This window comes from Oncorhynchus nerka, unplaced genomic scaffold (assembly GCF_034236695.1).
Source record: "Oncorhynchus nerka isolate Pitt River unplaced genomic scaffold, Oner_Uvic_2.0 unplaced_scaffold_1131, whole genome shotgun sequence".
NCBI lineage: Eukaryota > Metazoa > Chordata > Actinopteri > Salmoniformes > Salmonidae > Oncorhynchus > Oncorhynchus nerka.
In genome coordinates, this window is record NW_027040195.1 from 18,695 (window position 1) to 46,371 (window position 27,677).

The 27,677-nt window shown below is 43.5% G+C and overlaps 1 protein-coding gene across 1 annotated transcript in view; it reads left to right on the forward strand.

Moving 5' to 3' along the window:
- The first annotated feature begins 363 nt into the window (after positions 1-363).
- The window catches only part of LOC115118054 (collagen alpha-1(I) chain-like), a 33,915-nt gene continuing 6,601 nt past the window's right edge, over positions 364-27,677 (forward strand). The window contains exons 1-40 of the mRNA XM_029646589.2: positions 364-582; positions 2,150-2,353; positions 3,065-3,096; positions 4,553-4,588; positions 5,715-5,810; positions 9,056-9,127; positions 9,759-9,803; positions 10,235-10,288; positions 10,584-10,637; positions 11,034-11,087; positions 12,370-12,423; positions 12,692-12,745; positions 12,832-12,876; positions 13,356-13,409; positions 13,774-13,818; positions 13,939-13,992; positions 15,030-15,128; positions 15,499-15,543; positions 17,202-17,300; positions 17,786-17,839; positions 19,041-19,148; positions 19,510-19,563; positions 20,201-20,299; positions 20,806-20,859; positions 21,088-21,186; positions 21,402-21,455; positions 21,683-21,736; positions 21,895-21,948; positions 22,071-22,124; positions 22,450-22,494; positions 22,668-22,766; positions 23,103-23,318; positions 23,582-23,635; positions 24,314-24,367; positions 24,496-24,603; positions 24,970-25,023; positions 25,149-25,202; positions 25,357-25,518; positions 26,592-26,699; positions 27,373-27,534. Of these exons, the coding sequence (XP_029502449.1) occupies positions 501-582; positions 2,150-2,353; positions 3,065-3,096; positions 4,553-4,588; positions 5,715-5,810; positions 9,056-9,127; positions 9,759-9,803; positions 10,235-10,288; positions 10,584-10,637; positions 11,034-11,087; positions 12,370-12,423; positions 12,692-12,745; positions 12,832-12,876; positions 13,356-13,409; positions 13,774-13,818; positions 13,939-13,992; positions 15,030-15,128; positions 15,499-15,543; positions 17,202-17,300; positions 17,786-17,839; positions 19,041-19,148; positions 19,510-19,563; positions 20,201-20,299; positions 20,806-20,859; positions 21,088-21,186; positions 21,402-21,455; positions 21,683-21,736; positions 21,895-21,948; positions 22,071-22,124; positions 22,450-22,494; positions 22,668-22,766; positions 23,103-23,318; positions 23,582-23,635; positions 24,314-24,367; positions 24,496-24,603; positions 24,970-25,023; positions 25,149-25,202; positions 25,357-25,518; positions 26,592-26,699; positions 27,373-27,534 (3,078 nt within the window). The 5' untranslated portion in view covers positions 364-500. The remainder of the gene's footprint in view (positions 583-2,149; positions 2,354-3,064; positions 3,097-4,552; positions 4,589-5,714; positions 5,811-9,055; positions 9,128-9,758; positions 9,804-10,234; positions 10,289-10,583; positions 10,638-11,033; positions 11,088-12,369; positions 12,424-12,691; positions 12,746-12,831; positions 12,877-13,355; positions 13,410-13,773; positions 13,819-13,938; positions 13,993-15,029; positions 15,129-15,498; positions 15,544-17,201; positions 17,301-17,785; positions 17,840-19,040; positions 19,149-19,509; positions 19,564-20,200; positions 20,300-20,805; positions 20,860-21,087; positions 21,187-21,401; positions 21,456-21,682; positions 21,737-21,894; positions 21,949-22,070; positions 22,125-22,449; positions 22,495-22,667; positions 22,767-23,102; positions 23,319-23,581; positions 23,636-24,313; positions 24,368-24,495; positions 24,604-24,969; positions 25,024-25,148; positions 25,203-25,356; positions 25,519-26,591; positions 26,700-27,372; positions 27,535-27,677) is intronic.

Below are 27,677 nucleotides of genomic sequence, written 5' to 3' on the forward strand. Positions count from 1 at the left end.
ATACTTAGCTTACAACGCAATTTAAATAATGAAACACTTGATTGCATGTTCCAAAATGTTGATTTAAAAACGTTCCTGACAAGTTGCCTCAAGTTGAATAGGCTACTATCAAGATTTAAGTAGGCTTGAAAATAGTTCGTTTGAATACGCCAAAAATATCCATAGAGTCGGAAGATGACAGCCCCGGTGTTTGAATGTCCACGTTTTAACCGAAATGTGAACTTGTTTGACATGTTGTAAATGCCGCCCTTCCCCCCTGAACTGTGAAGGAGGGACTCCTTTCACTTGAACATGTACAAATTATCTTCTGCTCACAGGACCTCCCCAAAAGTGTGGCATATAAAAGCCCAGTTTACTCATTTGGTTGGGCAGTAGGGTGGTTCTGTCAGGGTCTGGATTGGAGTAACAAAGAACCGGACTCTACGTTTTATGGTTGGAGTCTGAGGAGTAAAACCAGGATTCCCCTTGCCGCAAAGAGTCTACATGTCTAATATTTAGACATGTTCAGCTTTGTGGATATTCGGTTAGCGCTGCTGCTGAGCGCAACAGTACTATTGGCGAGAGGTCAAGGAGAGGACGATAGTAAGTATCACTTTATATGAGATTATGGGACAGGGACGCTCGCATGAAGAATTGGATAGCGCGTAAAAGGATGCTGCGCACCTTTCTTTTGTGTTTGGGATGTTACAAATTATGCTTCCCTGTGGGAAACATGGGGTTAAATTGTCAGCAAAAGCTTATACCATTGCTTTTGGAGCTCCGAAGCTCGATGCATTGAACAAGGATTTGATATTGTTCTGCTTCCATGGCTGAGCGTTTCTCTGGCGTGCAGACACATGTTTATCGCGCCCCTGCCATCACTGTTCACGCGCTATTCCATGTCCTCGGGGAAGGGAAATTCTAGCTGCTGCTAAAGCTTGGATGCGCAATGATGACGTGATGTTCAGATGGATTTGGAATTAACTAAACATTTACAAACCACTTGAAAACATATATATTGCTGATGTATATTAAATACAAATAAGCGATGAGGAAATATTTTTCTGAAAAAAAGCTCAGAACAAAAGTTGATTTGCATCTGAGGCCTATCACCAAAATCTAGGAATTATATTATGAACAACGCAACAACGAATTATGCCTGGACAGGAAAAAGCTCCTGAAAGATTAGACAATAGGAAAGCCACGCCTTATTCCCCATTGGCCTACTAGTATAAATTAAAGTTTGTAACCTATTTAACAAACACAAATGGAATTTGCAATAAGAAGTTTCCATTGCTTGTTTTAGAATAACTTTACCAGGGAGTCAAATTAAGTGAAAATAGTTTATCTATGATGTCTTCAATGGAATTGTCTAGACATCAATTGACCAGATTGGATATAGGGAGGGGCATATGGCTCTGTAGATATTGTCATTGTACAGGCTGGGAGCGCCACTATGTGGTAGATATTAACAATTACAAGTATAGGGACCCACCGGAACCCCAATCAGAGAGCCTACAGGCCTGTCTGATGTTGGCTATAGCATCGCTTGTAGTTCAATGTTCAAACATAGGCCTTGGTAATAGTGCATTTCACAAAGCATTTCATTGCATTTGGAAACATTTTATGTTTCGAGGGGGTGGCTCCCCCATTTTCACCAACCACGTTACAACTCCCATATTAGACACCCCCATGGCCTTTGGCCAATGCTGGTCTACTGCAAAGGCAACAACCAGTGCAACACAATAGGACATTCAGTTCATTTATGCCTATAGTAGGGAGTAGTAGGGTAGTAGGCTACTTTTTCTTTAAAATTCTCTAAATAGGCCTACATCTAATGCATATCTAAAGGATTCTCAAGTTGGGCCTTGAGCCTTTGGGATCTTGGTAGGTCTAGACCTTGCCAATATTAGGCCTATGTCGATTCATTGAGAGTGGCCTCCTAGGATCCTACATTAGGTCTACAGTACCTGCGGCAGGACTTCAGTTTCACAGTCATGACTGGTTTGCTCTTTTCTAGTTTTTCCTGCATTGTCACATTTTTATTTAAAGAGGTTTGGGTTATGCCTACACGTTAGAAGTAGGAGGCCTTCTTTTTAAATTATGTCACTTCTGGTTTATTTATTTGCCATGTGACTTACCTTGCGTCTCCAAAACTCCATCTTCCCAGGTGGATTCGGCAGCTGCTCGTTGGACGGCCAACAGTACAACGATAAGGATGTGTGGAAACCTGAACCCTGCCAGATCTGCGTCTGCGACAGCGGAACCGTTATGTGCGATGAAGTGATTTGTGAGGACACAACCGACTGCGCCGACCCTATCATCCCCGACGGCGAATGCTGTCCTATCTGCCCCGATGACTCCGAGACAGAGGGTAGCCTACCTTTGATGACCTTATATTTATTTTTTAACCTTTTTTTAACTAGTCAAGTCAGTTAAGAACACATTTTTATTTACAATGACGGCCTAAGTACAGTGGGTTAACTGCCTTGTTCAGGGGCAGAATGACAGATGTTTACCTTGTCAGCTAAGGGATTCGATCTAGCAACCTTTCGGTTACTGACCCAACGCTCTAACCACTAGGCTACCTGCCGCCCACCTGTGCTTTGTGGTAGTTTTCTGGCACCGCCTAGTGGCACCAGTTGGCTGCAATGTTTCCAGTTATAGACAGAGGGGGACAAACCCGAAAAGGAACTGAGCAGCCCTTAGGCTACACTGCCCAGACTGGGCTGGCCATTACTTAGAAAGGACTGTGGATACCTTATTGATGAGAAGCAAATCATCCAGTTGGATATTACTATTGCTTTTCTTTTCCCTCCAATGGATTAACCCTGTTAAATGCTGGAGATGTGGATGTGCATTTTACACTCACATCTCCTTATGTATAGGCCTAATCAGGATTAAGCCTGTGATGCCTTCACATTCCTGTATGGGATCCAGCCATCATGCATTCATTATCAACACAGTATTATTGTACATTGAGAAACATTGTTTTACAGGATAGTACTATGACACAGTTCATGTTTGATATGAGTTCATATGGGGTAATAATAATATTATATTTTCCTCTCAATTGATTTCATAGGTCCCCAGGGGCCAGTAGTGTCTGAGACAGAGGTATTTATGCACATTTTACTCCCAAGATTGATTGATGTCGGTGAAAATGTATTAGTGCATGACACGGGAGGTTGGTGGCACCTTAATTGGGGAGGACGGGCTTAGTGCTAATGGCTGGAGTGGAATCAGTGGAATCAGTGGAATGGGATCAAATATATAAAACACACGGTTTGATGCCATTCCATTAGCTCTGTTCCAGCCGTTATAATGAGCCATCCTTCCCTCTGCAGCCTCCATTGGTGCATGACTGTTATCATATCATTGAATAATGACAGTTCTGGCCTGCTTACAGGCATCATAAATGAGCCCATTATGTTCGTTATGGGTAATATTTGTTGAAATATGTGGTGTATGCTATTCATTTTATTTCATTCAAACTGTGATATCTTTCGAATGTGCTCTAGGCTTACCATTTGACCCTCCACCAAACAAACGTTCAATGCCTTTATTTGTGCTAAGTATACTGCTACCTCAGTAGGACTACACCTCTCTCGTTGGTGCTTCAGTAGGACTACACCTCTCTCATTGGTGCCTCAGTAGGACCTCACCTCTCATTGGTGCCTCAGTAGGACTATACCTCTCTCATTGGTGCCTCAGTAGGACCTCACCTCTCATTGGTGCCTCAGTAGGACTATACCTCTCTCATTGGTGCCTCAGTAGGACTACACCTCTCTCATTGGTGCTTCAGTAGGACTACACCTCTCGCACTGGTGCCTCAGTAGGACTTACACCTCTCTCATTAGTGCCTCAGTAGGACTACACCTCTCTCATTGGTGCCTCAGTAGGACTACACCTCTCTCATTAGTGCCTCAGTAGGACTACACCTCTCTCATTAGTGCCTCAGTAGGACTACACCTCTTTCATTGGTGCCTCAGTAGGACTACACCTCTCTCATTGGTGCCTCAGTAGGACTACACCTCTCTCATTGGTGCCTCAGTAGGATTACACCTCTCTCATTTGGTGCCTCAGTAGGACTACACCTCTCTCATTGGTGCCTCAGTAGGACTACACCTCTCTCATTAGTGCCTCAGTAGGACTACACCTCTCTCATTAGTGCCTCAGTAGGACTACACCTCTCTCATTGGTGCCTCAGTAGGACTACACCTCTCTCATTGGTGCCTCAGTAGGATTACACCTCTCTCATTGGTGCCTCAGTAGGACTACACCTCTCTCATTGGTGCCTCAGTAGGACTACACCTCTCTCATTAGTGCCTCAGTAGGACTCCACCTCTCTCATTGGTGCCTCAGTAGGACTACACCTCTCTCATTGGTGCCTCAGTAGGACTCCACCTCTCTCATTAGTGCCTCAGTAGGACTCCACCTCTCTCATTGGTGCCTCAGTAGGACTCCACCTCTCTCATTGGTGCCTCAGTAGGACTACACCTCTCTCATTGGAGTGCAGTGAAAGGAGCACTGTAGCACAACTGATTCTCTTCCTCTTGTTGTTCCCCCATAGGGACCAGAGGGAGGAGTTGGCCCCAAGGGTGATGATGTAAGTTTCAAGTTCAACTTAGGACATAAGTTTAACTTAAGTTCAACTTGAAGTTGTTTATTTTCTGTAAGTAAATTGTATAGCTTGCTACATGTCCCATGGTTTAGATGTTCCATGAGAGGCCTAAGGAAAAACATATTCTGGTACGGTGGATTTGTGTCATTGATTCTTCTGACGAATCATGGCTTTGCAGAAGTGGTGCTTGAAGTGGAGGTTGGGATTTGAACTGTAAAGGATTGTAAACACAGGTGGACATTTTGGAAGGGGAGGAGCAGGAGACGGTATTTGGCTTATCTGCTGCTTCTGTTCAGTACAGAATCAAATGGAGTAACTAGACAATGAAATTAGGTTCTGAGTTTACACACCTATTGAATACACCTAATGAACACACCTATTGAACACACCTATAGAACATACCTATGGAACACACCTATGGAACACACCTATGGAACACACCTATAGAACATACCTATGGAACACACCTATGGAACATACCTATGGAACACACCTATGGAACACACCTATTGAACACACCTATTGAACACAGCTATTAAACACATCAAAGCTAATTTGCAGTAGAGTTTTTACAGTACAATGTTATTGTAACTGTTTAACTTACAACTTAGTCTGTAAAAGTAAAGGTTGACATTAGTTTCTATTGACAGATATAGATTTTTCAAATATTAAACATAATGACCTTTGTTTGAACATTGACCTTTGCAACACAGGTCAAATGTATGGATCGTTGTTCATTGTAGGTTTGCAGCCCATACTGCAGCCTCTACTTTTTGAGTGGTTCCATCAGCACTTGCAAACCAACTGGTGTGAATGATTTTAAACATTTTAAAGAAAAAAATCAACAATTCCACAATTTCTATTTACAGCATTTACTACTTCACCACTTCAACCACCACTTTTAGGTCTATACCAATTATACCAATTATAATATCATTTATCTTATGAAGTGCATTAGAAGATAGACCTGAATTTGTCACAGAACTGTATTTATCTAAGTAACTCAGCCATGGGTTGTTGAAGGCTGAGCTGTTACTGAGTAGCTGTCTGTCAATATATCTGTCTCTGTTACTGACTAGCTGTCTGTGTATCTGTCTGTCCATCTCTTCAGGGTCCTGAGGGTGTTCCCGGTAACGATGGCATGGACGGCCAGCCTGGCCTTCCTGGCCCCCCGGGCCCCCCTGGACCTCCTGGCCTTGGCGGTGGAGTAAGTAACCTCATGACAAGACAATATCCACTGACTATTTCCTGTGGATATTGTCCAGTTACTACCAGTCTTGTACCAGAGTTATTTACATCCATGCTTTTTACCTGAGAGGAAATATGAACCGATATCTGAGTTAGAGAGCAGTGAGTTTACAGTAGCCCCCTGCTCCCTTCAGCACCAGTGGTGAGTTTACAGTAGCCCCCTGCTCCCTTCAGCACCAGTGGTGAGTTTACAGTAGCTCCCTGCTCCCTTCAGCACCAGTGGTAAGTTTACAGTAGCCCCCTGCTCCCTTCAGCACCAGTGGTGAGTTTACAGTAGCCCCCTGCTCCCTTCAACACCAGTGGTGAGTTTACAGTAGCCCCCTGCTCCCTTCAGTGCCAGTGGTGAGTTTACAGTAGCCCCCTGCTCCCTTCAGCACCAGTGGTGAGTTTACAGTAGCCCCCTGCTCCCTTCAGCACCAGTGGTGAGTTTACAGTAGCCCCCTGCTCCCTTCAGCACCAGTGGTAAGTTTACAGTAGCTCCCTGCTCCCTTCAGTGCCAGTGGTGAGTTTACAGTAGCCCCCTGCTCCCTTCAGCACCAGTGGTAAGTTTACAGTAGCCCCCTGCTCCCTTCAGCACCAGTGGTAAGTTTACAGTAGCCCCCTGCTCCCTTCAGCGCCAGTGGTATAAGTTTACAGTAGCTCCCTGCTCCCTTCAGCACCAGTGGTGAGTTTACAGTAGCCCCCTGCTCCCTTCAGCACCAGTGGTGAGTTTACAGTAGCTCCCTGCTCCCTTCAGGGCCAGTGGTGAGTTTACAGTAGCTCCCTGCTCCCTTCAGCACCAGTGGTGAGTTTACAGTAGCTCCCTGCTCCCTTCAACACCAGTGGTGAGTTTACAGTAGCTCCCTGCTCCCTTCAGGGCCAGTGGTGAGTTTACAGTAGCTCCCTGCTCCCTTCAACACCAGTGGTGAGTTTATAGTAGCTCCTTGCTCCCTTCAGCACCAGTGGTGAGTGGACAGCTCCCTGGTTCTCTGATCTAAGGCAGGGTTATGGAGGAGAGGAGTTAGAGTAGAGGAGGGCTCTCCAAGCTTGTTTTTGGTGAGCTACCCTCCTGTAGGTTTTCACTCCAACCCTGTTCCTGGAGAGCTACCCTCCTGTAAGTTTTCACTCCAACCCTGTTCCTGGAGAGCTACCCTCCTGTAGGTTTTCGCTCCAACCCCTGTTGAAACCAACCTGATTAATCTTATCAACAAGCTAATTATAAGAATCAGGTCTGCTAGATTAGAGTTGTAGTGAAACCCTACAGGACGGTAGCTCTCCAAGAACAGGGTTGTAGTGAAAACCTACAGGAGGGTAGCTCTCCAAGAACAGGGTTGTAGTGAAAACCTACAGGAGGGTAGCTCTCCAAGAACAGGGTTGTAGTGAAAACCTACAGGACGGTAGCTCTCCAAGAACAGGGTTGTAGTGAAAACCTACAGGAGGGTATCTCTCCAAGAACAGGGTTGTAGTGAAAACCTACAGGAGGGTAGCTCGCCAAGAACAGGGTTGTAGTGAAAACCTACAGGAGGGTAGCTCTCCAAGAACAGGGTTGTAGTGAAAACCTACAGGACGGTAGCTCTCCAAGAACAGGGTTGTAGTGAAAACCTACAGGAGGGTAGCTCTCCAAGAACAGGGTTGTAGTGAAAACCTACAGGAGGATAGCTCTCCAAGAACAGAGTTGGAATGAAAACCTACAGGAGGGTCGCTCTCCAGAATCAGGGTTAGAGTGAGAACCTACAGGAGGGTAGCTCTCCAAGAACAGGGTTGGAATGAAAACCTACAGGAGGGTCGCTCTCCAGAATCAGGGTTAGAGTGAGAACCTACTGTATGGTAGCTCTCCATGAACAGGGTTGGAGAGCCCTGGACTAGAAAGAGAAAACAGAGAGGCACACAAATCTGTAATGATAGTAGATAGAAAAGGTTCCTCCTCATTAATAGTGATACTAGTAGATACTTGCCCCATTTCCTAATGAATTGTTTGATGTAGCAAGCTGTTATTTCACCCTATATGACTAAAGCTACGTCCCAAATGGCACCCTGTTCCCTATATAGTGCACTACTTTTGACCAGAACCCTGGTCAAATGTAGTGTAATTTGTAGGGAATTGGGTACCATTTTGGAGTTTGAATTACAGACAGTGTTATTAACAGTTCTAATCTATTATAAATATGACTTACAGTACAGAAAGTGTTATTAACAGTTATAGCAGTTATAAACACGACTTACAGACAGTGTTAATAACAATTATAAACAATTATAAACGTGACTTACGGATAGTGTTATTAACATTTATAACCAATTATAAACATGACTTACAAACAGTGTTATTAACAATTATAACCAATTATAGATGTGGCTTACGGACAGTGTTATTAACAGTTCTAATCTATTATAAACATGACTTACAGTACAGATAGTGTTATTAACAGTTATAGCAGTTATAAACACGACTTACAGACAGTGTTATTAACAATTATAACCAATTTTAATTGTTACTTACGGATAGTGTTATTAACATTTATAACCAATTATAAACATGACTTACGGACAGTGTTATTAACAATTATAACCAATTATAAACATGACATACAGACAGTGTTATTAACATGTATAACCAATTATAAACATGGCTTACAGACAGTGTTATTAACATTTATAACCAATTATAAACATGGCTTACAGACAGTGTTATTAACCATTATACCCAATTATAAATGTGACTTATGGACAGTGTTATTAACAGTTCTAATCTATTATAAACATGACTTACAGTACAGATAGTGTTATTAACAGTTATAGTAGTTATAAACACGACTTACGGACAGTGTTATTAACAATTATAACCAATTATAAACATGACTTACAGACTGTGTTATTAACAATTATAACCAATTATAAACATGACTTACAGACAGTGTTATTAACAATTATAACCAATTATAAACATGACTTACAGACAGTGTTATTAACAGTTCTAATCTATTATAAACATGACTTACAGTACAGATAGTGTTATTAACAGTTATAGCAGTTATAAACACGACTTACGGACAGTGTTATTAACAATTATAACCAATTATAAACATGACTTACAGACAGTGTTAATAACAATTATAACCAATTATAAATGTGACTTACGGACAGTGTTATTAACAATTGTAGCCAGTTATAAACATGAGTTACAGACAGTGTTATTAACAAATGGATCATTTCTTTCCTTTCCTCCAGAACTTCTCTCCTCAGATGCACCACGGTTATGAGGAGAAATCCAGTGGCGGCCAGGCCCAACAGGGACCAATGGTACAAAATGCTTGTTTTCTTCCTCTGTGATGTTTAGTGTGGAGAGTGAAGCCACATTTCCAGGATAAATGGAATTGAATTTATTTGCGTAAAAACATATACAGCAAGATATACATGGACATTGCATTCCCAGAGGATAGCACATACAAGGAGTAATTAAAACACTTTTTTCCAAAATGGTCCTCGCTGAGACAAACCCCTTCAGGAACCCTGATAAGAGACAGTATCAAAACAATGATGTTAACTATATGAAACACAGATAATGTGGACTGCTGCAATGCAAAACTGTCTTCACAAATGGCCAACCATTGTCTATTACCAAACATCTACAAAATTATTAGTCAGAGTTACGCAATCACATAGCCAGAACCCAGGCAGACCAGATTAGTATTGGTGTTTCTGAAGAAGGTCATGGATCCTGTCGACCCAGTAGAGTTTATACTAAGCTAGTGCTTAAACAGTACGATGCTTTCAGGTTTGCAGTAGTCCTCTGGTAGTGATCGCTCATAATCATCAGCTATTTTATCCTTTAGATAACAATATCTCACAGAATCACTTTATCTCAATCAAAGGAGGTAAAGTACTGCTGCAAATGGGTTCATTGATTCATTGGTTGTTGTGTTTCCAACAGGGGCCAATGGGTCCTCGTGGTCTCGCTGGCCCACCAGGAAACACTGTAAGTATCCTCTCATTAGTCATTTGATGTGTTGTCAACAACACCAACCTCACTCATCTCATTTTTTTTTTAACAAATAAACATTTAGTTGCAACTGTGTTTATTATAGCAGCTACATTCTCATGTTCCCTCTGACCATAACATGTCTATAGTTTGTTTTAGAGACTCTGCATACATTTCTACAGTATACAATGTAGTATATTTATGTCTTAAAACAGTACGTCGTATGGGGCCGGTTTCCCGGACGGAGATTAAGTCTAGTGTGGGACTAAAAAGCATGCTCAATGGAGAATCTCCTTTGAAAAAGGCTTTTAGTACATACAGGATTAGGATTCATTTCTTTCCGGAAAATGTCCCATAATTTGTTATAATAATAAGTCTTAGAGCTTATATACCCTGTGTCATATGGTCTGATCTGTGTTCATGTCCAGGGTCCCCCCGGTCATCATGGTCCCCCTGGCGAGCCCGGTGAGCCTGGCGGTGCTGTGAGTATACAAACATTGCAACTTCCTGTGCCCATCAATATCAATTGACACACATTCTGAACGCATCACTTCCTGTCTATGACCATGTTGTAGTAGCCACCTCCCATGCCCACGCCCCCACACACACACACACTGACTATTCACACGTGTGTGTATATTATATTTCAGTGAGCCCTGTCATTTGTGATCTATAACAGTCATAATAAATGTATACTATACCCCAGTAACCTTTGACACAGAGCAACACACACACACACACACACACCTCCCTTCATGCTTTTTTCCCCCCCTGTAGGGTCCCATGGGTCAACGTGGTACAATGGGCCCCCCAGGCAAGAACGGAGATAATGTAAGTTGTGTTTTCATGATCTCAACTTTCCTTCTATCTCATTCAATTTGTCAGATATGATATCCACTTTCCTTCTATCTCATTCCATTAGTCAGATCTGATCTCTACTTTCCTTCTATCTCATTCCATTTGTCAGATCTGATCTCCACTTTCCTTCTATCTCATTCCATTTGTCAGATCTGATCTCCACTTTCCTTCTATCTCATTCCATTTGAGTAGTTGTGTCCAAACTTTTGACTGGTACTATGTAATTTAATCATGATATTTGCTATTTTTTCATCACTTTTTTATGCATTTTTGTATGCCACGTTATTGTCACTGTTTGCCACAGCATTGTTCACAGTGAGAGGACCTCTCTGTCTCTCCATCAACCTCGCTCTCCTCTCTCCTCTGCAGGGTGAGCCTGGCAGGTCTGGTCGTCCCGGTGAGCGTGGTTCCGCCGGCCCTCAGGTGAGTGGCCCTCTAACCCCATAGATCAAGGGTCAGATGCTCCTATCCAAACAGACCTGGCTCTGATACCAAGTATGCATTCCAAATGACTCCCTTTTCCCTATGTAGTGCCCACAGGGCTCTGGTCAAAAGTAGTGCACTATATAGTAAATAGGGTGCTATTTGCGATGCAACCCAAATATCAGTAGAGTATCTACAGAGTGAGATTTAATGTAGAGTATCTACAGAGTGAGATTTAATGTAGAGTATCTACAGGGTGGGATTTAAAGTAGAGTATCTACAGGGTGGGATTTAATGTAGAGTATCTACAGGGTGGGATTTAAAGTAGATTATCTACAGGGTGGGATTTAAAGTAGAGTATCTACAGGGTGGGATTTAAAGCAGAGGTAGAGTATCTACAGGGTGGGATTTAAAGTAGAGTATCTACAGGGTGGGATTTAAAGTAGAGTATCTACAGGGTGGGATTTAAAGTAGAGTATCTACAGGGTGGGATTTAAAGTAGAGTATCTACAGGGTGGGATTTAAAGTAGAGTGTCTACAGGGTGGGATTTAAAGTAGAGTATCTACAGGGTGGGATTTAAAGTAGAGTGTCTACAGGGTGGGATTTAAAGTAGAGTGTCTACAGGGTGGGATTTAAAGTAGAGGACCTACAGTGTTGGATTTAAAGTAGTGTCTACTGGGTGGGATTTAAAGCAGAGTGTCTACAGGGTGGGATTTAAAGTAGAGTGTCTACTGGGTGGGATTTAAAGTAGAGTGTCTACTGGGTGGGATTTAAAGCAGAGTGTCTACAGGGTGGGATTTAAAGCAGAGGTAGAGTATCTACAGGGTGGGATTTAAAGCAGAATATCTACAGGGTGGGATTTAAAGTAGAGTATCTACAGGGTGGGATTTAAAGTAGAGTATCTACAGGGTGGGATTTAAAGTAGAGTGTCTACTGGGTGGGATTTAAAGCAGAGTATCGACAGGGTGGGATTTAAAGTAGGGTATTTACAGGATGGGATTTAAAGCAGAATATCTACAGGGTATGATTTAAAGTAGTATCTACAGGGTAGGATTTAAAGTAGAGTATCTACAGGGTGGGATTTAAAGTAGAGTGTCTACAGGGTGGGATTTAAAGTTGAATTAGAACCATTCTAGTATAAGTACATTAAAGTAAATAACCACTAATCCAAATCAAGTTAGTTTCAGCACTGAAAGACATACATTACATGAAGAATGAAAATGGTATTGTTCATGTCTGTTATGAAGACCAGTTCACAACATTCCTTTTTCTGCCCTACAGGGTGCTCGTGGAACCCCTGGAACTCCTGGCCTCCCCGGCATCAAGGGACACAGAGTGAGTAATAGGAGGAGTGACATTACACTGGATGCTCCAGTGTGAAGTTTCCCCTAGGTACAGATCTAGGATCAGCTGGCTCCCGAAATCCTATCCCTAACCATTGGTAGTGGAAATGTATAACTGATCCAAGAACAGTGACTAGGGGCAACTTCACCCTAATCCCACGATTATATGACAGCCATGACACTACTACATTCCTACATTAAACTCCTAATCATACAGAATGTTACCTAACCTAAAACATGCTCTTTGATTTCCTTCTCAGGGTTTCAATGGAATGGATGGTGCCAAGGGAGACGGTGGCCCAGCCGGCCCTAAGGTTAGAGGTCAATCTAATGATATATATCATAATGTACGTCTATCGTTGTCTGTTCTGGAGAACTCATCTGTTCCCCCTGACCACAGGGAGAGGGTGGTTCCCCTGGATCCAGCGGTAACCCCGGTGCTATGGTGAGTATCCTGTGCATATGACAAATACACTTTGATTTGAGTAATGCTCTCGTCTCAATAAACATATATTTTTCCCTCTCTTCGTCCTTCTGCTTCCTCCCTATCTTCCTGCCTCTCTTCCTCCTTCTCTTCCTCCCTCTCTTCCTCTCTCTGCTTCATCCCTCTCTTCCTCCCTCTGTTTCCTCCCTCTATTTCCTCCCTCTCTTCCTCCCTCTGTTTCCTCCCTCTCTTCCTCCCTCCCTTCCCCCCTTTGCCTCATCCCTCTCTTCCTCCATCTGTTTCCTCCCTCTCTTCCTCCCTCTGTTTCCTCCCTCTCTTCCTCCCTCTGTTTCCTCCCTCTATTTCCTCCCTCTCTTCCTCCCTCCCTTCCCCCCTTTGCCTCATCCCTCTCTTCCTCCATCTGTTTCCTCCCTCTCTTCCTCCCTCTGTTTCCTCCCTCTCTTCCTCCCTCTGCTCCCTTCCACTCTTCCTCTTCCTAGGGTGCTCGTGGTCTTCCTGGTGAGAGAGGCCGCCCCGGACCCGCTGGCCCTTCTGTAAGTACCCCACAGCACAACCTTCACTGTTCGTTTGAGAGATTGATTGATTGGTTGATTGGTTGGTTGATTTAATTTATTAATTGAATGTAATTATAAACTGGGTGGTTTGAGCCCTGAATGCTGTTTGGCTGACAGCCGTGGTATATCAGACCATATACCACGGGTATGACAAAACATGTATTTTTACTAAATAGCAGCAATACCGCAAACATTATCTAGAATGACACAGAAAAGTCAGTGACTTGTTGTCATATAGTATAAAGTATTGCTGCAGTACCCCTACAGATGTTCATGCCCATTTCTGGCTTTAGGAATACTTGTTAAAGAATTGTCATAACAGTGTAATACCCTCTTCCTCTAGGGTGGCCGTGGTAATGATGGTAACTCTGGTCCTGCTGGATCCCCTGTAAGTATCTTTATTACTGGTGACTAATCCTACCTGTCGTAGCAAGTCAGAGTACACCACTCAGTGCCATGTGTTAGTCCTGACTATGTTAGCTAAATAATGTTTATTTGATCTCTTCAGGGACCCACTGGCCCATCTGGTTCCCCTGGATTCCCCGGAGGCGCTGGAGCTAAGGTATGTCATAGCCCCCACCCAAACCCCTACCCCTAAACCTAATCCACATGTTGCTTCCAAATGTTCTCTCAATTGGATAGCATTGGATAGAGCCAGTTTCACCCATATTTCTTACTCCAGTCCTTTCCTCTCAAATCCATGAAGGGAAGTGAACAAGTACAGATTTAGGGCAGAAGTGTAGAGAATTGGGACACAGATTGAGATCCTGATCTGATACAGGTAGTGGCCAGCAGATGGCATATGATGACCTCGTGGAGCATCTCCGTCCTGTCCCTTTACTGTAGACTACCGTAATGTACAGACCTCTATTAGAGAGGAAACAATGAGAGACTACCGTAATGTACAGACCTCTATTAGAGAGGAAACAGTGAGAGACTACCGTAATGTACAGACCTCTATTAGAGAGGAAACAGTGAGAGACTACTGTAATGTACAGACCTCTATTAGAGAGGAAACAGTGAGAGACTACTGTAATGTACAGACCTCTATTAGAGAGGAAACAGTGAGAGACTACTGTAATGTACAGACCTCTATTAGAGAGGAAACAATGAGAGACTACTGTAATGTACAGACCTCTATTAGAGAGGAAACCGTGATAGAGACTACTGTAATGTACAGACCTCTATTAGAGAGGAAACAGTGAGAGACTACTGTAATGTACAGACCTCTATTAGAGAGGAAACAGTGAGAGACTACTGTAATGTACAGATCTCTATTAGAGAGGAAACAGTGAGAGACTACTGTAATGTACAGACCTCTATTAGAGAGGAAACAGTGATAGAGACTACTGTAATGTACAGACCTCTATTAGAGAGGAAACAGTGTGAGACTACTGTAATGTACAGACCTCTATTAGAGAGGAAACAGTGAGAGTGAAAAACTGAAATTGTTCTCAATAGAAATAATATAAACATAACACATAAAAATGAACAATGATTAATTATATTCCTACACACACACACAGAGATGATAACATCAGTTTCAAAGAATGTGATCATCCAGCACCCTCCTAATGTCCTCTCTGCTGCCCCCTTTAGGGTGAGACCGGTCCTCAGGGAGGCCGTGGCTCAGACGGACCCCAAGGATCTCGTGGAGAGCCCGGTAACCCTGGACCCGCTGGTGCTGCTGGACCCTCTGTGAGTACTGTTGTGCTTGGTTGCGCTTAAATGCATATATTATTATTTGTCCTGGTTGCTTGTGCTTGTAAGTCCTAATCTTATATATGCTTATAGATCATTATCTTTATATATGTCCTTATCTTGATATAGATCATTATCTTTATATAGGTCCTCATCTTTATATAGGTCATTGTCTTTATGTAGGTCATTATCTTTATATAGGTCATTATCCTTATAGGTCATTATCCTTATATAGGTCATTATCCTTATATATGTGTATATGCTTATGTTTACCCTCATAGTGCACCGTTTAACCTCTGACCCCTGAAGTTTACTGTAATATAATGTCCCTGCCTCTCTTTCCCGCTCTTTCTCTGTAACCAAACAGGGTGCCCCCGGAAGTGATGGCCAGTCAGGAGGCAAGGGTGCCACTGTAAGTATGAGCCTTGTGGATACATCTATCTGAAGATCTATGATTGATTATGTTCAAATGAACACTGGTAATACTACACGTAATATACTAATGATAATAAATTCCATTTAGTAGATGCTTCTATGTAAAGTCATTAACCTTTCTGGGAAGGGGGTTCCGCTAGCAGAACACCTGGCCTACAGCCAGTGAAATTGCAGGGCGCCAAATTCGAACAAAAGAAATCTCATAATTAAAATTCTTCAAACATACAAGTATTGTACACCATTTTAAAGATAAACTTATTGTTAATCCAGCCACAGTGTCCGATTTGAAAAAGGCTTTACGGCGAAAGCACACCAGTTCCATTAAAGTTTGTAGAAACATGTCAAACAATGTTTCTAATCAATCCTTAGGGTGTTTTTATCATAAATATTCAATAATGTTTCAACCGGACAATACTGTTTTCATTAGAAAGGAAAGGGAACGAACGTCGCGCTCACAGCCACGCGCCATAAACAACTCATGGCTTTCAGCAGAGCCACATACTCTGAGTGGTCTTATTCTCTCCCCTTTCACAATAGAAGCCTGAAACTACTTCTAAAGACTGTTGACATCTACTGGAAGCCTTAGGAAGTGCAATCTGACCCCACGGACACTGGATATTCGATAGGCATTCACTTAAAAACTACAAACCTCAGAATTCCCACTTCCTTGTATGATTTTTCTCAGGTTTTCGCCTGCCATATGAGTCCTGTTATACTCACAGACATTATTCTAACAGTTTTGGAAACTTTGGAGTGTTTTCTATCCAAATCTACTAATTATATGCATATTCTAGCTTCTGGGCCTGAGTAACAGGCAGTTTACTCTGGGCATGCTTTTCATCCAAACTTCCCAATGCTGCCCCCTATCCCAAAGAGGTTTTAAGACTGTAGTATGCGGGAAAGCCATTAAGACTGTAATATGTGGAAAGCCACTAAGACTGTAATATGTGGAAAGCCACTAAGACTGTAATATGTGGAAAGCCATTAAGACTGTAGTATGTGGAAATACCATTAAGACTGTAGTATGTGGAAAGCCACTAAGACTGTAGTATGTGGAAAGCCACTAAGACTGTAGTATGTGGAAATACCATTAAGACTGTAGTATGTGGAAATACTATTAAGACTGTAGTATGTGGAACGCCACTAAGACTGTAGTATGTGGAAAGCCACTAAGACTGTAGTATGTGGAAAGCCACTAAGACTGTAGAATGTGGAAAGCCGTTAAGACTGTAGTATGTGGAAAGCCATTAAGACTGTCGTATGTGGAAAGCCATTGAGACTGTAGAATGTGGAAAGCCATTAAGACTGTAGGATGTGGAAAGCCATTCAGACTGTAGGATGTGGAAAGCCATTCAGACTGTAGAATGTGGAAAGCCACTAAGACTGTAGAATGTGGAAAGCCGTTAAGACTGTAGTATGTGGAAAGCCATTAAGACTGTCGTATGTGGAAAGCCATTCAGACTGTAGAATGTGGAAAGCCATTAAGACTGTAGGATGTGGAAAGCCATTCAGACTGTAGGATGTGGAAAGCCATTCAGACTGTAGAATGTGGAAAGCCACTAAGACTGTAGTATGTGCATGCATACATACGGGTGTTGGTGCGTTAACGTGTGTGTTCTCTTGTCCATCCCATAGGGTGCTGTTGGTATCTCTGGTGCTCCTGGTTTCCCAGGATCCCGTGGCCCTGCTGGACCTCCCGGAGCTGGTGGTGGCCCCGGCCCCAAGGGTAACCATGTGAGTACCACTGTAACGTCACTATTTAGTCAATTGATCAAATAGCATTTCATGAATAAGTTTGCAGCACTCGTCCATTTTGTGATGTGCTTTGGCTGTTTTGATCAAGCAGTGGTGGTGAGCATTGCTTTGTAAATTGATACTACACAGAAATCAATAGTACACAGTCATTTAATGCATATCTATGGATGTATAAAAACAATTAAATGTTTGTAGCACTACAATCTAGTTTGTGATGTGTAATATGGACCAGGAATTAGTGGTGAGTGTTACCTGATGTGCAGTGGAGGCTGCTGAGGGGAGGACAGCTCATAATAATGGCTGGAATGGAGCGAATGGAATGGTATCAAACACATGGAAACCATGTTTGATGTATTTAATAGCATTCCACCTATTCCTCTCCAGCCATTACCATGAGCCCTTCCTCCCCAATTAAGGTGCCACCAACCTCCAGTGCTGATGTGATTTGTTTGTTTTCCCTACAGGGTGAGCAAGGAGCCCAAGGCTCCAAGGGAGAGCCCGGTGTAAAGGGAGAGCCTGTAAGTTGGACCGCCCTTATAAATAACCTATGGAAATATTTATTTAACAAGCAGCTGACCATGTCTGAAAACATTTAGTGCTGATTTCCGGGACACAGATTAAGCAAGAAGCCCAGTTGAGGACCAAAAAGCATGTTCACTGGAGAATCTCCAATGACATAGGTTTTTTGTCCAGGATTATGCTTAATCTGTGTCTGGGAAACCGGACCACAGGTCTCTAACCCAGGTATAGACACCTGTGTCTTCTGAAGGTATTGATAGACAGGTGAGTTCACTACAGGTCTCTAACCCAGGTATAGACACCTGTTTCTTCTGAAGGTATTGTTAGACAGGTGAGTTTACTACAGGTCTCTAACCCAGGTATAGACACCTGTTTCTTCTGAAGGTATTGTTAGACACCTGTTTCTTCAGGTGAGTTTACTACAGATCTCTAACCCAGGTATAGACACCTGTTTCTTCTGAAGGTATTGTTAGACAGGTGAGTTTACTACAGGTCTCTAACCCAGGTATAGACACCTGTTTCTTCTGAAGGTATTGTTAGACAGGTGAGTTCACTACAGGTATAGACACCTGTTTCTTCTGAAGGTATTGTTAGACAGGTGAGTTTACTACAGGTATAGACACCTGTTTCTTCTGAAGGTATTGTTAGACAGGTGAGTTTACTACAGGTCTCTAACCCAGGTATAGACACCTGTTTCTTCTGAAGGTATTGTTAGACAGGTGAGTTTACTACAGATCTCTAACCCAGGTATAGACACCTGTTTCTTCTGAAGGTATTGTTAGACAGGTGAGTTTACTACAGATCTCTAACCCAGGTATAGACACCTGTTTCTTCTGAAGGTATTGTTAGACAGGTGAGTTTACTACAGGTCTCTAACCCAGGTATAGACACCTGTTTCTTCTGAAGGTATTGTTAGACAGGTGAGTTTACTACAGGTCTCTAACCCAGGTATAGACACCTGTTTCTTCTGAAGGTATTGTTAGACAGGTGAGTTTAGGTCTCTACAGGTTTCTTCTAAGGTGAGTTTACCAGGTATAGACACCTGTGTCTTCTGAAGGTATTGTTAGACAGGTGAGTTTACTACAGGTCTCTAACCCAGGTATAGACACCTGTTTCTTCTGAAGGTATTGTTAGAGGGTTGTCTTTACTACAGGTCTGATGTCTGACCCCGCCATCCTTTCCTCCTCTTTATCAAACCAGGGTTCCTCTGGTCCTGGCGGCCCCCCCGGTCCATCTGGGGAGGAGGGAAAGAGAGGTGCCCGTGGTGAGCCTGGTGGAGCTGGTGGTGCTGGACCCCCTGGGGAGCGTGTACGTTACCCCCCCCCCTCTCCCGCGAACCCCTTAGCCCACTTCTTCCATGTCAGATACCCCTTCTCTGATGAGCCCCTACTCATAAGAACTATGTCCTTACACAGACAGATTTGTTTTAAAGTTGTGTTTTGTTATCTCCATATGATTCCAGTAAATGACCATATAGATTTTGGAATCAGAAAAAGCAACAACCAACCATCAGAGCCTCAGTCACCAGTCTATACTAGACCATGTGCATCTTATACCTTTCATTCCCAGAGGACACTGATTGTCAGTCAAGCCTTGACTTTGTGATATGGTGTGCCTGTGCCATGGTCCACTGTGTAATACAGTGTGTCGGTCCTGTTTCTTCCAACAGGGTATGCCTGGTATGCGTGGTTTCCCCGGCTCTGATGGAGCTGCCGGTGGCAAGGTGAGTCAATTGTCAAAATATAATAATAGTAATAATAATAATAATAATAACAGTAAGAGCAATAGTTGAACAGTAAACTATAAAGTCCATGTGAAGAAACATGACGTCTGGTGTTAAATTCAGCCAATAAGCAAAAACATCCTTATCCTTGAAGTTAGGATCCTTCATTGAAAGAACAACAAAGCCGGCACACAGCCTTTGTTTTGGTAAAAAGCTGAGGGATGTGGGCCTGGAGAAATATAACCACGTTCCAATTCTTAGACATGGATGCATGGGCTGACTATCCATGATATTAAATCATCGTTTTAACAATGTTTTGAGGCTATACAGTGTTTGTTTACATTTACATTGTTTACAAACATTGGAGTATTTTGCGTTCTGTTGAACTAAGCGCATGAGGCAAGTTATATTCAAGTTATATTCTTCACAAATCAATGGGTATATATCATTCATTTCTAAATCCAAAAATGTATGTAACAGCTGCAGATTGTAGCTTTAAATATGCTCACTGAATGTGTCTTGGTGGCTTGGTTACCCTCACAGAGCACTATTTAATCTCTAAGCCCTGAAGCTGACCATAATGCTTGCCTATCAAAACTTGACACAGACATCACCAATTAACCTTCCCATGTGATAGGGTGGCCCTGGTGAGCGTGGAGCCAATGGACCAATGGGAGCCCAAGGTGCCACTGGTGAGGCTGGTCGCCCCGGGGAGCCTGGCATGCCTGGATCCAAGGTGAGTGTCACCTGTTCACTCTCTCTCTCTCTCTCTCTATCTTTTTCTCTCTCTCTGTCTCTCTCTCTCTCTCTCTCTCTTCTCTCTCTGTCTCTCTCTCTTTCTCTCGCTCTCTCTCTCTCTCTCTCGCGCTTTCTCTCTCTCGCTTTCACTCTCTCTCTCTCTTTCTCTCGCTCTCTGTCTTTCTCTCGCTCTCTCTCTCTTTCTCTCGCTCTCTCTGTCTTTCTCTCGCTCTCTCTATCTTTCTCTCGCTCTCTCTCTCTTTCTCTCACTCTCTCTTTCTTTCATTATCTCTTCCTTACTCTCTTGCTGTTTCTAGTTTTTGATTATCATTTAGCTGCACCCGCTATAACACCCGCTATAACACCCACTATAACACTCGCTATAACACCCGCTATAACATCTGCTATAACACCCGCTATAACATTTTCTAAAATGTGTACGTGACCAATAAACTATGGTTTGGTTTGAGCTAATGTGTGCTCTTCTCTCCCTGCTTGCTGTAGGGTATGACTGGTAGCCCTGGCAGCCCTGGCCCCGATGGGAAAGTTGGCCCTGCTGTAAGTACTACTGATCTATTCACCACAAACTCAATGTATACCGAATTACTATATTATTACTATGTATATAATAAACTATATTGGCAAGAGGACATTATTGAGAGGATTTAACATGTTTTGACCTCTATGTTCCTTGGTCTAAAGTTGAAAGTAGAACAATAATTGTGTTGGTTCAGTCAGGAGAGCACCATACCCTTTGATAGCCTGTGTGATCCTCCTCTCATGTAGGGTATCACTGGAAACGATGGTCGTTCCGGACCCCCAGGCTCCTCTGGAGCCAGAGGTCAGCCTGGAGTTATGGGATTCCCTGGGCCCAAAGGACCTGCTGTGAGTAAACAAACAAACATACAAAAAAAGAAACAAAAGCATTCATTTCATTCCTAAATGGTGGCTACAAATGTATTATTTTCACCACTCCACAAGTCGGTCTAGTTCATATACTGAACACATGTAAATGTAGGGGTGGTGTATTCAGTGTGTTTCTTACTGAGTAGAATATGAATGTACAGTAAGAGTAATCATCGTCTGTCTCTTCCCTACAGGGTGACAGCGGCAAGCCTGGTGAGAGAGGAGAAGCCGGAGCTGTTGGGGGTGTTGTAAGTGAAGCTATACTAAAACCTGAAGCAGATAGGATCAATCATTCAAACTGTAACATACTGTATGCTGTATCAACATTGGTTGACTTGTCCACGTTAAATCAACGTATCTCAAGCCTGTGTCAATAGATCATTGTCCATGTTAAATCAACTTATCTCAAGTCTGTGTCAATAGATCATTGTGTGTGTTCTTGGATTTGTAATAGATGGCATCTTCTTGTTTCTAGGGTGCCCCTGGCAAAGATGGTGACTCTGGTGCTCCCGGACCACAAGGCCCTGCTGTAAGTTTTGACACATCTCCTTCTTAGAATGAATGGCACATTTAGCCACATACATCTTCAGTACATTGACGCGTTCTGTACAGTCTCATTTAATGAAACATTGAGACACATACTGTATGATTTCATTCATGAGCCACCCAAACACCGTTGTGTTCCAGGGAGGTCAAGGAGAGAAAGGAGAGGGCGGCCCCGCTGGTCCTAACGGATTCCAGGTAGATTACCAGCCACAATTCTTACCTCTGCTATCATTACTTGTCTAGATATTCACATTGTAACCAATAATGTTACATGTTGACCTGAAATCTCAACCACACCTCTCCCATCATCCCTATAGGGTCTGCCTGGAGCTCAGGGAGCTACTGGTGAGCCTGGCAAGGCTGGTGATCAGGTAAGTGGTGCCCTCCCATCACAGAGATTAGGTATAGGTTCTAGATAGGTTCTAGATGTAATGCTATGCCCTCCATGACATGTTGAATTGAATTGATGAACAATTAGACCCCTGTAAGTTTCTGGAAAGCAAGTTTTTACCCAAATGCAGTTGTTGAAGTGTAATCAGACATTATCTAGCAATACATTTAATTATGTGGCAAATGTTGCTGTAAAAAGGGCTATAAATATATTTGATTGATTGATTGATTGATTGATTGATTGATTGATTGATTGGTTGGTTGGTTGGTTGGTTGATTGCTCCCCTCTCCTCTGTTGCTCCACAGGGTGTGCCTGGTGAGGTTGGAGGTCCCGGTCCCAGTGGATCCAGAGTAAGTACAGTATCACAGCAGATGGATCTGAACCCCCGGATCTGTCTCTAAGCTGCCTGCTTCAGTAGACATGATGTTCACAGATCTTTTCTCCTCCTCCTCTCCTCCCCTCGTCTCCTCCTCTCCCCCATCTTCTCCTTCTCCTCTCCTCCCCTTTTTTTCTATGTCCTAAGGGTGACAGAGGTTTCCCAGGTGAGCGTGGTGGCATCGGCTCTGTCGGCCCCTCTGGACCCCGTGGACCTAATGGTTCTCCTGGTAACGATGGTGCTAGGGTAAGAGAACACTGGAGAACACAGATACAGATTACATCATTGATTAAATAATTAAGTTGGTCCTTATGTTGATCCTAGGACTGAGAATTACATTAGGCCCTATACAACCATATAATTTGTCCTTTTCTTATTTATTTTTGCACCGCAACAAATATTTTTGTATATATATTATTTTGGCACAGAGGAAAGGAGGTTTAATGTGTGTGTCTCTCTGTCTACCATCTCTGTTCCTTTTTGTAAATATATTATTTTGGTACAATGCGATAGGAGGTTTAATGTGTGTCTGTCTACCATCTCTATTAGTTTAATGTTTCTCTGTCTACCATCTCTGTCCAGGGTGAGACTGGAGTTGCTGGTGCCCCTGGCGGTATGGGAGCCCCAGGTCTGCAAGGAATGCCCGGAGAGCGTGGCTCAGGTGGCAACTCCGGTGCCAAGGGAGAACGAGGTGATGGTGGCCCCAAGGGAGCCGACGGTGGCCCAGGAAAAGATGGCATGCGTGGTATGACTGGACCCATCGGACCCCCTGGACCCACTGGTGCTCATGGAGAGAAGGTAAGAGCAAAAAGATGTTTGGATTGAAACAATTTGATTACACAGTAAACGGTAAAATACCATGTGTTGAAACAACTACTGTGTAGCTACAGCCTTGATGTGTTGAAACAACTACTGTGTAGCTACAGCCTTGATGTATAGGATTGTTTTGGTAAATCTTCATTCAAATATTAGATAGTTCTCCCCTCCTCTCCCTCCTCTTTCTCCTCTCCCCTCCTCTCTCTTCTCCCCTCCTCTCCCTCCTCTTTTTCTCTCTGTGTTAGGGTGAGGGTGGTCTTGGCGGCCCCCCTGGTCCCGCTGGAGGTCGCGGTTCCCCTGTGAGTAACTTCCAATGACATACTACATGTTCATCTGCTTATGACAGCGGTGTAATGCACATATTGATGGCCCGCCATTTCTCTTCATCACACTGAACAAAGCACATTGATTGCCCGCCATTTCTCTTCATCACACTGATTTGGTCCGCCATTTCTCTTCATCACACTGAACCATTGATGGCCATTTCTCTTCATCTGAACACTGAACAAAACAAACATTGATGGCCCGCCATTTCTCTTCATCACACTGAACAAAGCACATTGATTGCCCGCCATTTCTCTTCATCACACTGAACAAAGCACATTGATGGTCCGCCATTTCTCTTCATCACACTGAACAAAGCACATTGATGGTCATTTCTCTTCATCACTGAACAAAGCACATTGATGGTCCGCACATTTCATTTCTCTTCATCACACTGAACAAAGCACATTGATGGTCCGCCATTTCTCTTCATCACACTGAACAAAGCACATTGATGGTCCGCCATTTCTCTTCATCACACTGAACAAAGCACATTGATGGTCCGCCATTTCTCTTCATCACACTGAACAAAGCACATTGATGGTCCGCCATTTCTCTTCATCACACTGAACAAAGCACATTCTGCTTGTTTATGTATCAGTTTTTCATTCCCAACCTCTGACCCCATGTGTTTTCTACCCATAATCCTCCAGGGTGAGCGCGGTGAGCATGGTGCCCCTGGACCTGCTGGATTCGCTGGACCCCCTGTGAGTAACATCATCACCCAGCCTGGTCCAGTCCAGACCACTCTGAAGCTGGTCACAGTTCTGTTTCCAGGTGGAATCCTATAACCCAGCCCTGACCCGTCCTCTCTTCTTCTCCCTCCTTGCTTCAGGGTGCTGATGGTCAGCCTGGCAACAAGGGAGAGAATGGTAACAACGGCCCCAAAGGTGATGCTGGTGCTCCTGGGCCCGGTGGACCGGTTGGTGCTCCTGGACCTCAGGTATGGATGTCTGAGGCTGTCCTATCAGCTTTAACTCCTGAACCGACAGATTTGTTAGAACTACAAGCTCTAATCTCAAATCTCCAAGAAAGAAAGAAATATACAGTTTGCTTTTTGCTGTTTGTTCCTGAATCAACCAATTCAGGAATAGTTTGCAGATATATAGCACAAGTTACTTTTGGCAAACAGGCCACCCTTGTATATCCTTATTGTACTGTAATCCAGTGACCGGTTGAAATTGTCTCTCACCATTAGAAGGTGTTGAGGACTGACTCGGTGATGTGACCATCAGTGTTCAGGACATGTATATATTGTCACGTGTCCTTTATAGATGTTTTATGGCCTAACTGCTGTTTGTGTCCTCAGGGTCCTGCTGGTAATGCTGGTACTAAAGGAACTCGTGGTGCCGCTGGGCCCCCTGTAAGAACTCAAATCATTCATAACAACACTAGTTTTCATTTATTTTAACTGAATAAAAATGTAAAGTATGTTTTTTTAAGAAAGCTGTTCTGTATTCCTCTGTGTGTGTGTGTGTGTGTGTGTAGGGTGCTTCTGGTATGCCTGGTCCTGGTGGAAGAGTTGGCCCTCCTGGTGGAAGTGTAAGGTCACCTTTGTAGCACTTCATCTATCACCAATCTATCATTCATCCACAATGAAACATATCAAGTTTGGCTTTTCAAGTTAGAAACACATACTGTAATACTTAAAAGATTTGCTCTAAACAAACTACCCTCATCTCCTAAATGTTTTCAGGGAGCCCCCGGACCCCCAGGCCCCCCCGGCCCCTCTGGTAAAGAGGGACAGAGGGGTGGACGTGGTGAAACTGGTCACGCTGGTCGCCCCGGTGAGGCTGGAGCCGCCGGACCCCCAGGACCCTCAGGACAATCTGGAGCCAAGGGTAATGATGGCCCAATGGTAAGTACAGAGCAATAAACATATAAACATATAAGCAAAAACAGCAATAAACAAATAAACAACAACAATACACATATAAACAACAATAATAAACAAATTAAGAACAACAATAAACAAATAAACAACAACAATAAACAAAGTAGTAAACAGAGCAACACATCAAGGATGAAGGGCTGAAGGGAAGAAGTGCTGAAGACTGAAGGGATGAAGTGCTGAAGGATGAAGGGCTGAAGGGATAAAGGGCTGAAGGGATGAAGTGCTGAAGGATGAAGGGCTGAAGGGATAAAGGGCTGAAGGGAAGAAGTGCTGAAGGATGAAGGGCTAAAGGGATAAAGGGCTGAAGGGATGAAGTGCTGAAGGATGAAGGGCTGAAGGGATAAAGGGCTGAAGGGATGAAGGATGAAGGGCTGAAGGGATAAAGGGCTGAAGGGATGAAGTGCTGAAGGATGAAGGGCTAAAGGGATAAAGGGCTGAAGGGATGAAGTGCTGAAGGATGAAGGGCTAAAGGGATAAAGGGCTGAAGGGAAGAAGTGCTGAAGGATGAAGGGCTAAAGGGATAAAGGGCTGAAGGGATGAAGTGCTGAAGGATGAAGGGCTAAAGGGATAAAGGGCTGAAGGGATGAAGTGCTGAAGGATGAAGGGCTGAAGGGATAAAGGGCTGAAGGGATGAAGTGCTGAAGGATGAATGGCTGAAGGGAAGAAGTGCTGAAGGATGAAGGGCTAAAGGAATAAAGGGCTGAAGTGCTGAAGGATGAAGTGCTGAAATTGAAGGGATGAAGGGCTGTTATATTATAATTATATTATTATATGTTTCTCAGCATTACGAAACAAAATAACAATACGAAAAAAGACAAATCATTTAAATAACTAGATGGAATGTTTAACAAAATAATAAAAATGAAATTATACAAATATATAAAATAATACATCCAAATATGTAATGCTACATAAACGTTATGCATGTAGTAAAGTTTAAACCATGGTGATGAATCCCTTTATATAGGCTTGATCTGGTTCTCCGTGCTGCATTGAAGAATATGTCATCTTTGCCTCGATCTGTTCTCTTTCTCCAGGGAGCCCCAGGAACCCCCGGACCCGGAGGTATTGCTGGACAGCGTGGTATTGTGGGTGGCCCAGGAGGAAGGGGAGCCAGTGGTAGCCCAGGAGTTCCAGGACAAGCTGTGAGTGTTCCCATCAACAGCACCCCCACCTACTCCACATATTACTATTTAAAGGCATCGAGTAGCTATGTAAGAGCGGCAGGTAGCCTAGCGGTTAAGAATGTTGGGCCAGTAACCGAAAGGTCGCTTGTTTGAATCCCTGAGCTGACTAGGTGAAAAATCTGTTGATGTGTCCTTTTTTAAATGTAATTTTTATTTAACTAGGCAAGTCAGTTAAGAACAAATTCTTATTTACAATGACGGGCCTACCCCCCCGGCCAAACCCTTCCCTAACCCGGACGATGCTGGGCCAATTGTGCACCTCCCCATGGGACTCCCGATCACGGCCGGATGTGGCACAGCCTGGGAACGAACCAGGGTCTGTAGTGACGCCTCTCGCACTCTAATACAGTGCCTTAGACCGCTGCGCCACTCAGGGGACCAAAAGCAAGGCACTTCAAGCTAATTGCTCCTGTAAGACGCTCTGGATAAGAGTGTCTGCCAAATGACTAAAAATGTATTTCACTTTTAACTTCTATGAAAAGTGTTACCTCACAACTCAAATCAGCTTCATTATTTTTCACACAAAAAGCCCATAAGATCCTTCATTCTTAAGTTTTCTCATGGATTTCTTTGTCTCTACTTCCAAATCTTAAGAGTCTTAACCCTTGAGCTGTCCATTGTCCTCTCTCAGGGGGAGCCTGGTAAGCAGGGACCTGGCGGCCCCGTCGGTGAGCGTGGATCCCCTGGCCCCATGGGACCCCCTGGCCTGTCTGGTGCACCCGGTGAGGCTGGTCGTGAGGGTTCCACTGGTCACGATGGTGTTGCCGGTCGCGATGGACCCCCCGGTCCCAAGGTAAGCCTCTACTATCAAACCACGTCTTACTCTTCCATGACACTGTTGTTATAAACAACATTGCTGCTGGATAATAGAAACAGCCTACTTGTCTTGAAATTACACACTCAGGGCTCTATTCATTCTGCATCGATGATGTTCAA